The sequence below is a fragment of the Nansenia antarctica genome (assembly GCF_963989245.1).
Source record: "Nansenia antarctica genome assembly, chromosome: 2".
NCBI classification, from domain to species: domain Eukaryota; kingdom Metazoa; phylum Chordata; class Actinopteri; order Argentiniformes; family Microstomatidae; genus Nansenia; species Nansenia antarctica.
Genome location: NC_137675.1, coordinates 63,287,836 through 63,301,173, shown reverse-complemented (window position 1 = coordinate 63,301,173; position 13,338 = coordinate 63,287,836). Strand labels below are relative to the sequence as shown.

Below are 13,338 nucleotides of genomic sequence, written 5' to 3'. Positions count from 1 at the left end.
AGTTACATCAAATGTGATTATGGTGTTGCCTACATTGTTTTTGAGTGTGTGTAGCAAGTGAGTGGAAAACTGCCAAAACATTCCCTACCTCCTAACTAATTGATAACATTCTGATGATGGCATTACATAATGAACATCTTTGCCATTTATAAAATAGTGAAAAGAAAATGTTCTTACACTGAGGCTATACAAATAAAGAATACAACACAATCAAAGCACAAATTATACTTACATCACAACTAAAATGGTACAAAAAAACATACAAAACAAAAATGGGGGATTCAATCCCCCTGTTTGACATTCGTCAATATAGAAAAATGTGTCTGCTGCAGCAACTGTGTTCAAAGTGCATAACTACATCTATCCAAGATAATGAGTTAAAAGCTATTATGAATACATGACTAAAGAAACATACAAAATGTATAACAAAAGCATATGAGAGGGACTGTACAGTGTGGCTTTTGCAGTGTAGTCATATGAACATAGCACTGTGTGGACCATAACAGTCAGGTTTGCCATCTCTGTTGCAGAATGGGTTTCAAAGGGTTTGGTTCATTGTAAAACAACAGATAAGCCTGTAAATATCATCATACGTGAGATGAAGCAGATATAGTAAATACGACACAGTGACTTTGGCCAGTGTGGCACTTTTTGCAATACCACTCCTGCCTAGCTAGTACATTAAAATATTAATCCCATCAAAGAACGTACACCAAAAATAATATTAGCAGATGCATAAAGCAATCAAGAAAAATTCTATTTTTTTTAATTTGGTTGTTGACATTACAACATTGAAGCACTGGTTTCAAAACGAAACGAGAGGCTTTAGGATGTCATTTAGCAGGAATATTCATCTATTTGGAACACAACCACATTACATAACAACACTTTATATCACCCTTTTGGGTTTAAACAACACCTTTGGTTCATGTTAAAACACTAGTGAAAAATCAATGGCACAAGAGAAATACTTGAAGAGCTAAATTTGATTTGTATTTTCTTTTTATTTCACTTGTACAAGAAGTGACCAGTAAGCGCTATTGGGGAGGTCAGAAAGTGCAGTTTTCATAGGGATTGTTGCTCTTACACTGACTATTTCCTGCAACAAGTCACTTCTCCATGTTACATCATAACTTGAACAGTCAATACGTGGCCTTATGGCCTTGGTGTTATGAATTAACATGTATAGATTAATTAATCATACTTTTTGGATTTGTAGCTTTGTTTATTTCATTCAATTGCAGGCATCTTTAGTCACGCTGAACAGTAGATGGCTTGTAGAGTTAGGGATCTTCGATATCCAGAAACTCCTTCTTGGGTGGTGCAGCCCCCCTGTACCATGCACAGGAACTATCACTTCTCTTGATGCAGGCAAAGTGCTTGGCCTGGGGTCCACTGATGCTCTTTTCAATCACCCAGTCTGTCCACAGACACTCTTGCGGGGTACTGATCGTACATGGGATGGAGGTGCAGCGAATGATCTGTGGGTTGGAGCAGCGAGAGAGACCAAGATCACAGACTTACCCTATTACTTCTGTAGGTTCATGTGTTTGCTAAGCCTACAAGATCATTCTACTCTCTTAAATCAAGCATGGTGTGTGTGTACATAATGTGACGGCAGCTGGTGGAAGGGTGAACAAGTCGGCAACCGACCAAACATTCAGACTTTTATTCTGAAAAATGTAAATAAATGTCAACGTTGTTGAAAATCAATGACATACTTGCTAGTCAACTAAGACAGCTTGTTTTGTGAGCCTGCTAATAATGTAAAGTAGTGTTATAGTTAACTAGGTAGTAGTGGGTATTACTCACCGAATCCATTGCAATATAGCGAATGTACCAGTAACTAGCGAATGTGTAATTGATTCTCAACAACGTTGACATTTATTGACATTTTTCAGAATAAAAGTCCAAACAATATTATTGGTTGACGACTTGTTCCCCCTTTCATCAGCTGCCATCACAGACAGTATGTTGAATACAATCGCTCCCTTACCTTGCAACCACAGCCCATCTCGTAGCGCTGAGTCAAGCTCTTTTTCTGCGTGAGACTCATGGCCTCCCATGAATCGATGAAGTCACAAAGTGTTACATGCATTGTTCCATCACTCTCCAGTTTGCCTGCGGTGAGAGGGGAGGTATTTGGGTCAATTTGTCACAAAGAAAACATGCAAGGGGCACTGAAACGTATGAATTACTTTACACATATGAGGATTTCCTGTACATGCCTAGCCAATAACTGTGCAAGCATTTCTCAGCTGTGCAATTTAAACAGTGCTGCCAATGGGATTCTTGGATAATGTAGTCAGAACCGCACCTGTGAAGAGATACTCCTTCTTGCCATTGGTCTCCAAAGTCACTCCACAAACAGCTGAAGAGGGTGCAGTGAAGATGGCATCAATATCCCGGTCAGGACCTTTGAACATCTAGAAAAAGAAGGAGAGAAAGACAAAGATCTATCAAGCATACATATCCACATACTGTTTTAAACCTCACTGACCACCACACTCAGAAATCAACATCAGATGGTTCACAGACTAGAATATTTCAGTGTCAGAACAACCACTTGATAAAAATCTGTGACACCGTACCTTAACCTGTTTGATGTCGTACTTGATCCGCTTGATTGGGTTACCATAGATGTCATTGCCAGAGATTACCTCTTTCCCTGCAACCACTTTAGCCCTGATCACTAGAAGAGAAAACAAAAGACATGGATTACTGCACTGCAATAACCTAGTACAAAGGACCCATAGTAACAGTGTACTGATTTGTGAGCCATACTAAACTGTAGGTAAGATATGTAGGATCAGTCAATAATAATTGCAGTGTAAAATCCCTCTAATTTAAGACTGAAGTCAAAATGATGTTATGGGCTATATTTTCTCCAAAACAGAGCTATTTTGTTTTCTCTTGATCTTAGCTTTGGTGTGTCTGCATCAACCTCTGGGCCCTGCCTACGTTTAACACGCCTGGTTTAGCTGTGGCGTCCTGGGTCTGCAGATTTTGCAGGTGCCAGGTGCTAGGAAGACACATCAGTGTTTCATCAGCTGCGATCAGAGAGAGGAATGTGCGCCGCCTGCTCCAAGGCTTCAGAGCCAACACGGGAGGAAGCCAGTCAGCAAGTCAGCAGTCTTTGAAAAACTGAACCAGAATGCCCCCTCGGCCCCAGGCTCCTCCGCCTGAGCCCTCCGCCCTCCGTCTGCCTGTCTGGGTAGAGGTGCTGACATGAACACCAACCTCTCACTCTCTCCCCCTATTCTTTTCTCCTCACTTTCTGCTTCAGTCTGATTCAGGATATTTGAGAGGGTTTGGATGAAACGCATGAAAAAATTGGAGTGGAAAAATACTATCATTGCCAAACAGATGAGCTTCCTCCATAATGATGTTACTGTAAGTACTGCCTACCCAGCCACAATCTATTATCATTAGGACTCATACTGTACACCACAGACAGCAGTAGTACTGTTGCTTGAGATTGCCTACATTGTGCATATTTGACACCCTCATCTAAATAAACTACATTATCATAGAGTTGTACACATACCTGTTACAATCTACCTTTTAATATTCATCTTTCAAAACATTATTGCACCATTATCTAGAAACAGAAAGTGCATTCAAGCCCTAATTTCAAACAGATGTTTACTTTTAGTTTCAGTCCTCCAATTTCCCACGGTGGCAAATGCCGAGTCTTATAGCTGCTAATTCATCAAATAAGTCTTTTGAGGCATTTTATTTTGACTAAGGCATGAAGCTGTGAACCATATGCGCTCTAATTCGATTACAATACAGGCCGAGAACATCTCCTTTTAAGGTTTTAAAAAGTCAACCGATGTCAGAGGGAGGAACAAAAAAAAAGAGTGAAAAAGAAAGAGGGAGAGAGAGAGTGTGTATGGTGGGAATGGTGAGGGTGATGGAGTGATATAGAATAGTGATGTACAATATCTGCATTCTGCAGGCAGGGAAACTGAGTTAAGGAGTGACAGGAATAGCAATCATGCTGCAGTAGTGGCACCATTTCATGTGTTTAGAAGGAGATGGGCCAGCAAAGCAATACCATCTGCTAGCACAAACATACTGAGAGAGAGGAGAGAGAGAGAGAGAGAGAGAGAGAGAGAGAGAGAGAGAGAGAGAGAGAGAGAGAGAGCGAAAGAGAGAGAGGGAGAACTAGGATTGGCTTCATGGCCAGGAAAAAGTGCTAAACTCTCTTAAAGCGCCTGCCCCAACCAGGCTGCATGCTTTTCCGTGTGCATCAGAGCCTCCATACAGACGCTCCCCAGACTGGAGCACAGAGCACCTTTTCTCTAGGCCACACACCCTGGACGCCAAAGATACCCTGGGGATCCTAGACTGCACTGAGTGATCCTTTACAATAATCAAGTAACACACACAAACACAGTCTTTTCCACACACTGTGCCACTCTGAGACACACAGAGCTTGTGTTTACTTTAAGGCTCCAGGTATGAACAGGGAAAGGGTGAAATGAAGGGAAGCCCTCCAACTCCTCCAGTTACAGGGGGATTGGTGGTAATCCTGCTTCCCTGAGTGTGCAGAATCAGAATCATCGCAGGGCAGGAACCAGGCACACACCACGTCTCCCCTTCTATAGTAAAGTAGGTCAGGTGAAATGTTCCACATGCAAGAGGATATGGACTCCTGCTGCGTCACATGGAATGCTGGACAGTGCTTTCGATCTGGGGTGATGGCTAACGCTATTCTTGAAAACAAGGGTTGGGGGTCCATGTCATTTTGCTGCCTCCAAGTCATATTTCCAATTTGGTATTACTCAAACTCAACACAAATCAAACCAACCAAGAATGAACAACAGAACTTTACACTTTTCCACTAAGGATCCCCCTCAGCAGGAGAAATACAATTTCACCTCATGTTTTATCTGTAACTATCAATCATATTCATTCCACTAGAGCTGCTGGGACAGTAGAGCTGCTATTGCAGGTTTTGCAGTAAAGGCTGGTGTAATGGGTCCCATGGGGCCTGTTGAGGCTGTATGGGGTTGACATACTCCAGTGTAATTGGATCGGAGATGTGATGCATGTTCCACGCTCTGCTCACATTGGCATTGTGCCACAGGACTGCTCACAGGGGCGTCAACAACACCACTCTCTGGAATCAATGTAAGGTCAATGATCATAAGATGACCTCATAGTGCCAAGGCTTCTAAAAATGTGTTTTTTTTCTTTATGCAACAGATAAGTGTTGTTCTTTAATCCCTCTGGAAAATCAGATGGATGTATTTAATTTTTTCTATTATAAAAAATCAGCGTGTGTGTTATAGAGTAAAACAGTGGTTCCAAGGCTTCTTTCCAGGGAAAGCTAAATGACTCATCCTATGACTTTCCCAGACTATACAGTAACAACTTAAACTGAATGATCAACTGAATGATTATGACTAACTTAAAACGTGTGTGTGTGTGTGTGTGTGTGTGTGTGTGTGTGTGTGTGTGTGTGTGTGTGTGTGTGTGTGTGTGTGTGTGTGTGTGTGTGTGCGTGTGCGTGTGTGTCCTTAACCCCACTGACTTCATGAAAGCGAGTTAAACTTGAATGAGGAACTTACACTCTGTCCCAAGATAAAATCATCATAGGAAATGATGAAATGTTTACTGGAAACAGTTGACCAAAGGCTATGAAATAGACTTGTTTCTATTAAGGCTGGATTGGCTGGTAGGCTGGAACAAGATCAGGAATGGTCTGGGAACTGCATGAACATTATAATTTTCCAGTTCCACAAACAATAAACAGACTAGTTTGGCTAGCTTGCTTGCGAGAATACCTTTGAGACAATACGCAGATGGGAAAAATGCATATGCATATCATGTAATTGCAGGGGACTAGGAGCTCTTTCCACACAGCACAGGACCCTCTGCCTTAACTAGACCTGGTCTGCCCAGAGGGTCAAAAGCTGGAAATGTAATCCTGTGCAGTAGAATAACTATAAGTCAACCAGTCCACGCAATAAATAGACATCAGATTCAAGCCAGAGTTCAAGGGAGCTGTTGTCAAAGCCGGTGCCAGTTCCGTTTGGGCCAAAAAGGATGATCTGGTTTGAATGTCTCATGTGTTTACACAGCTTGCAGGGCTGTCTTGAGACCGGAAACCAGGGTTTAGTCAACCTACTTCCGAGCTCCCTAAAGGTTTACATTCCTTTTCCAAAGCTCTCCAGGTACACACCCCTCCAACTAAGCATTACGAAGCAAACGGCGAATGCATGACGAGCATAACATATGACCGGCATACCAGAGTGGCCACCAGAGTGCCTGAGGGAGGGTTTTCAATTTATGAGGAAATAATGACAGACGTATGTATGTACGTAATAATACAGATGTATTTGCTTCTGTGCAATCCCTTCTCCCCAAAAAATATTCTAGATATGATTGACATAATATGCCAAGTGACAGTGTGTGTGACTCTAACACCTGGAACTGACTGCACACGCCTGTGTCCATCTGCTCCCCACAGATTGGACCACATCGATAATAGGCAGCAGGTTCAGAGTGTGTCATTCAAGTCACCTTGGGCCAGAAGGTTCCAGATAGCATCTCAAGAGTTTTGAAATGGGACAGGAGGAGAAAAGGGAACAGCACCAGACTATAAATCGAATGAGGTCACCTCGAAAACAGGCCACAGATTTACAGGACGTGTATGTTTATATGTACAAGAAGAAAACCTACCCATTGAGCCTGTTAATAGCATTGAGGAAAATAGGCCTGGATGAATACATTGTGCTTAAATCATTCCAGAGGCTATCAGTTTACGCAATTTAATTAGAAAATCTGCTGTTTATGCCAAGGAGTTTCAAAAGGGATGGGTTTCAAATGCTAAGTCACGCCATTTGACATGATTGCAGTGCCAACTAGTCTCAAAGGCATTGTTGTGCAATATAAATCTTAACTGTCCACATACTAAAACCTGTTCTGACAAAGGATAATTCAATCCGCCGCAGATCAGTGAGGGGTGTGAAAATAAAAGGAAATCAACTAAATGAAATTAGAAAAATATTGTGGACCTTTTCAGACTTTGTCAATGAAATAGTAAAAGTACATGAAGAACTGTTGAGTTGTGCTTTTAAACGTAATACCTCTACAGATATCTCTGAAACAGGATGGTGTGGTTTCTTCAAGCTCTGGTGCCATGGAAACATATGCCAGAGAAGAACTTCAGAATAAGTAAACTGCTGTATATACCACAAGCTCAGCCAACTTACAACTGGGAAATAGTCCCTCAACAAACCCCTATTTAGCAACACAAGCCAGTCACTGTTGAGATTCTCGTTAGCATAAGTTTGCATGTGAAGACAAGAAACAGGCAGTGGTCTTTAGGTCCACTAGTCCTAGGTCCTAGTCCAATAAGAGGAAAAACATATTCACAAGGTCATAGAAAAGAGACAATTTGAATCATTGCTTCTTAAATCAGCCCTCAAAACCCATCTGCTCACCAAGGCCTTTGGCCCCTAGTCACTGTTTCTGTTTTGTTTTGTCTGTTTTCTGTTTTGTCTGTCTGACCATTTCCTGGAGAATTGTAAAGCGTCCTTGGGTTTTATGAAAGGCGCTATATAAATTTTATAGTTATTATTAATAATTATAATTACAAGTTATTGTTATTATTATTATTATTATTATTAACTGCCAGAATTCCCTGTTTATTTTAAGTAAACATATTGTCATTAGTGACCTGTCCTGACTGGATCTTTGACAGTACTGACCTCACCCCTAAAGACAAATGTTTCCTAGATGGGTTGAGGCCTGAACAGCACCATCAGGATGACCCATTGAGTGTTTGTCAAGATAGCATTCTGGTTCTCATGAGAGCAATTTACCCAAAAGGCCAATAAGTTACTTTTCAATATGTGCATAAATTCAGATTGACATCAGGATTAACTAAACTGAGGGCATATATTGGTCCAAAACCACCATGAAACTTCGATACATAGGCCAGTTCCTCATAGTGTACTTAACACAACTATGCTGAGTAGATTTTACACAGATGTGATGGCAACATACCAACATTTCAACAGCATTCGTAATTATGTGCATTTGAGCATATGGCTCTTCATGCAATGCAATCGCCTTTAATTAATGATAATAATAAAAAGTAATAAAATAATAAAAAGTGAAAGAAAATGTGTCTGTGAGCTTGTAGGTCATAAAGGATCAGGCACAGGAAATAGAAAAAGTAAAACAGGATGTAGAGTTTGACTGATGGGTGGAGAAGGGAGAGAGAGAGAGAGAGAGAGAGAGAGAGAGAGAGAGAGAGAGAGAGAGAGAGAGAGAGAGGGGGGGAGAGAGAGAGAGAGAGAGGGGGGGGGAGAGAGAGAGAGAGAGAGAGAGAAAGATTATGTTACAGAACAGTGGCAGAAAGGTGAGACACTGGCCCTATGCAGTAATTTGATGATTGTTTTCTATCAAGGTTTGAGCATGAATGGAATTTGTAGCACTGAATAATTCATAAACAATTATTCATTTTGATAGGATTGGAAATGACAGAGAGAGAGAGAGACATAGGAGAGAAATCCCATATTTGTTCAAAGTCAGTCTCAAATCCTCCCTTCACCCTTCTCAATAACGCTCTTTTGGAAATAAAGTAGGATAGCCATCTATAAATAACTATAGCCTACAAGATCAGTGTTTGTAATGTTTGCTTTATGAGTTGAATACTGTACCACAACGTTATAACAACGTTACAGAGTTATGTGAAAACATAAACTTTTCAATTCGGTATCAATGGACTACTATGACAGCTTTTATGATTATTACCTGTAGCCTATTCACCTGTGGGCCAAAATATGAAATAATCACATGACATGTTTATGTAAATGTCTGGACGTGTAAACATAATTACGTTTCCAGCCGAATCACACATATATATTAATAACGTTTTGCGTTTTTCTAACAGCATGTGTAGGAAAGATGAGAAGTCATAATGTGATCTAATGCAGACTTACCGACGTCTGCATTGCAAAAAGCCTGTTGAGGATGCGCAGGGGAACAACTGCAAGCTTCTGCTATTTCTTCGACCCGCCAAAGGAACAGAAAGACCAGAGTGATGAAGCAACTGCTAACCGTCCAAGTCATTTTTGAACAGAATTATTCTATTGTCGGCTGTGTGGGGGGAGAAAATCGATCACCAATGTGGTGAAACGTGGATGACAAAATGTTGAGTCCACGACAGGCTGAAAACAGAAACACAAGAGATGTCTTCAGTCCCAATGTTTTCAGAATCCTGCAGAAGAGTCGAATGGGTCAGTGAATGTGAAGAAGACCACGGTTAGGTAAGAAATGCCAACTACATCAGAGCATGCCCATATCCCTCCGAGACTGTTCCCAGACAGACACCTCCTTGAAATCTGTTTCCCCTTCGATGTGAACAGCCGCGTTTTATTGCTGGATGTTCGAGCTCCTCCCCCTAGCCTCGGCTAGTGCATTGTAGGTGGTGAACCTCTAGTGACAGTGAAGTTTATTTCCATCATACTGTATAGGTTACAACATTAATTTTGTCTAGAGAAACATAATGGCACTGAGTCACCACTACTTCCTCAGAATATATGGTATCATATTTCCTGGCAACATACCTTGAAATTGCCCTTGTGAAATATGTCAGTAATACTTTACATAGAGGATACTCTCGTATAGTGTTCATAGGGCATAAGGCTTGTTATGAGAATGTATGACTGCACTGTGATGTCTTGTATCTTCTCATAATGATCCTGAGCTTCTTTTTTATTTTATTTTATTGTCAGTAGACAGACATAACATTATGATAATACTATGTACTACATTATTAAGGCATTTCTCAGTCAGAGCATTTTGGACCAACCCTGGTTCACTGATCTCTGTACTGTACTTTACATTATTTTAAAATACTTTGTATCCTTCAACATCTCATGGTAGGACAGTTAGGTTTAGTAAGTGCAGTTTTGGCCTATGCCAGCACAATTGCAGTAGCTAATAGGAAAATAGTAAAAACAGAGACAAGACACCACAGCACACATGGATTGCATGAAATATGAGGGGAGAGAGAGAGAGAGAGAGAGAGAGAGAGAAAGAAAGAGAGAGAGAGAGAGTGAGAAAGAGAGAGAGTGAGTGAGAAAGAGAGAAAGAAATGGAGGCATAGTGGGAGGAGGGGTGACATCATCCCATTAAACTTAATAGATTCAATCTGGTCGCAATTCCCCTAACGTAAGCTACCCAAACCCTGCTCCCTTCAGAGCTCCCGTCCTGCTGAAAGAAACATTATGCTATAGTCAGATTCTTCCGACATTTCTCATCCCCAACCCAGGCACAAAAACTGACGGTTCCTTTGTTGGAAACTTTACCACTGCAACACCACCTCAGGAAGCTGAGGAACTTGCAGTTTGGTTTTGTGGCCTCCAGTGTTGTTTCTGGCTTAGGGGGAGAGATCACTGAGAGTGCATGGTGTGGGTAATGAAGGGTAATAGTGAATAATGAAGAAGACAGTGTAGAATGAATCGTATCTGCTGTGGTCGAGCCCGCTCACATCTCTGACATCATGTTTGGCTGCTGTCCGCAGGTCCTCTGGGTTCTCCAGTAAATATTTCCACTCTTTTCCACAGTTTAGCATTTTTGCTTGGTTGCTTTTCCACAGGTCTGTTCTACCCAATGTCCATATAAAAAGAGAGGGAGAAGGGGACATGGAGGGAGAGGGAGAGAAGGGACAGCTTCCTCTCCCTAACTCATATCATAGCAGTCACCATAGCAGTCACCATAGCTTCATTGTAAGAAATTAACATTGCGCTTCGGTCATTCAGAGCAATGTTTAACAAAGGATTTCTGCTTTAACCACTAATACGTCAATTTTGTTTACAGAAGTTTCCAAATGTACAGACAAACCATCATGATTCATACAAACCCTGTTGGTTTTTGATGTTTATCACAGTGATTCACTTAAATAAAGGTCATCTAATGTTTGTGGATGGCTTATTATCTGAAAAATAAATGGGAAGCTTGACTGGAATCATGGGCATTGAGAATACTAGTACCCAGGGAGTAGGGGGGACTACTGTTTAGACTCTGGGCTTAGGGGGAGAGTGGCAACTGAAGACATGAAAGGAAGTGACACATCCGAGATCAAATGGGTAGAAATATGCTTTCGTCTCCATTCCACTGTGGTGCCAAAGCCACCGGGGAACAGCAGACGTCTCTATTTCTGGGCAAAGCCTACCGCCCCCTGTCAAAACAGCCAGCTTCCTTAGCACTGTGATGCTTACTGATGTGGTAGGACCAGATCAGAGCAGAGCTTGGTCCTGGGTGGTGGGTCGTATCCAGCTCCTGGCTACTGCATCCTCTAGTTTGGCTCCAGGACTTTGATATTTAATTGAGTGGAGATTTTATGCTAAATATTTCTCACCTCTTATGGGAAAGAATTTCAGGAATCCTGTAGAAGATTGGTAGTCTTTACTTGCAAGGTTATAGAATACAGTAGTTGAGAGCAAATAAACAAGCAAACAAACAAACAAAACCACACAATATGAGATGGCCACATGTTCTCCTCTCTCTACTACTAGTCCCATATTGTTAATACTGAGGCTCCTTTTCACAGTACCAAATGTGTCTTCTGCAATGAGCCAATTTGTAGCTAGTGAATCAATTAACCTGGAGGCCTTGATGAAGAAATGCTAAACCTTGCTGTGGTTCACAGTACAGAAGATCCATATGTAGCTTCACTTGTTGCTCTGCATACTGCAAGTCTCCCCTGACTCCAACAGGCGTTTATTCACCATTTTAGGTTTGTCTGCATTGTTGTATTAACATACGGTTTTCATTTGTCCAATGAGAATTTGTCAAAGTGCAATGTAAGCAGCCCCCTGTGGACACAGCACACTGCAAACATCCAGGGGCTGGGGAATGGTCGAACCTCCCTAGCCCAAATTACAGACTTGCATGGACAGGAATACTCTCAAAGGAAGTGCCCAGCGAGACAGAAAAAGAGGGTCTCATTGTGGGAACTGGTGGGTGCCATGGCAGTGACCAACATCCTCTGTTCCCCCACTAGCATATGGGGGGAATGGGCTCAGTGGTGACCTGACCACCACCCCGACCTCCACCTTTCACTCCCCCCTGGCCTCTCACTCCTTCACAGAGCTCTTGTGTAATCCTCCTTTAATTTGATCCCAGCCGCAGCCCACTGGACAATTCCCATGGTCTTCCATTCATCAGCAAAGCTATTCATATCTTACTGGTGATACCCTGAAACAGTGGATCTGTGTTAGTGGTTTCCTGTTCGGGGACAACAAGGAGGAGTGAAACATCTGTGGTAAGGTATGAATATCTTTCGCATGTCTTTAAAACATACTATTGTGGCCTGAAAAAGCCCCATCTCATCCCATCGGAGATGTGCGTCAAGTGGACCACACTGCCTACACTGTGGCTGAATGTTCATGAGTCATCATCTACAGTAGTTAATGGAGACTGTTGCATTGGTAATGTCGTAGGTGTGATTTAACAACATATCGACTCATAGGTACACTGAGCTTACTCACCCAGTGTAACTTTTACTTTTACGAAATGGAACTTTACTCCCAGACGTATTTCAACACAGTCATTTCCCCTGCCGACCCAGGATATGACAAAGAAAAGTATTTTCAGGAAGAACTAATTCTTTCAAGAGAGGAAAACTACTTGAAATTACAGAAAATGAGAGAGTGATGTTGTGCAAGTGTGAGCATGATGCACTGTCTCATCAGTGAGAATTTCAAAGGTATGTGGCCTCACAAATCAGACAATGGATGGTACACCACACGGCTGTGAACCTTTGTCAGAGAGACAAAATGTGTGACATTGCTCATAGAAAATATAGCGCAACTGTGAAGGACTTTGCATGTCCTGACCAAACAACAACGTACAGTACTGTATGTCAGATGTTGGTATACTCATGTTATAATGATAATCCCTTCTCTATTCCCACATACCATTAATTCACCCTTCCTAGACTAAACAATCACATTGAACCTGTGTTAAGGATAAGTTGGGTTTAGATAAGTAATAATTAAGAGTATCTCTTAACTCATCTTCTTGTATATACAGTACACCCCCAGACAAACCCACCACTCAAGAGTATGACTCACCCTGAATTGTACATGGATATACTATTGAGCAAGACATGAAGACGTGCTAGATTGCCAAATAAAGACAATGACATAAAGGAAAAACGTATGCAGATACAGTGACTGATTGCAACTGGAAGATTCCTGTTTTTTTTTTGTCTGATAATTCTGTCCTCCCAGAGCTCAAGGTCTTAGAGAGGTCAGTGGATTGACGGAAAAATACTGAATTCCTCTTTCACACTCCAAACTGTGTTCG

At 41.6% G+C, this 13,338-nt stretch overlaps 1 protein-coding gene across 2 annotated transcripts; it reads right to left on the bottom strand.

Moving 5' to 3' along the window:
* Positions 1–324: 324 nt before the first annotated feature.
* Positions 325–9,360, bottom strand: LOC308149670 (metalloproteinase inhibitor 2-like). 2 transcript variants are annotated; one of them, XM_080522563.1, is made up of 6 exons: positions 9,309–9,360; positions 8,964–9,191; positions 2,592–2,692; positions 2,318–2,426; positions 1,997–2,121; positions 325–1,481 (listed from the first exon to the last, which is right to left on the bottom strand). In XM_080522563.1, the coding sequence occupies exons 2-6, from the start codon at positions 9,091–9,093 to the stop codon at positions 1,284–1,286; spliced, it is 663 nt and encodes a 220-aa protein (XP_080378689.1). In that variant the 5' UTR covers positions 9,094–9,191; positions 9,309–9,360; the 3' UTR covers positions 325–1,283. The 2 variants fall into 2 exon arrangements, with proteins under 2 accessions (XP_080378689.1, XP_080378688.1); XM_080522562.1 differs by having other exon boundaries at positions 8,964–9,352.
* Between the last annotated feature and the right edge of the window lie 3,978 nt (positions 9,361–13,338).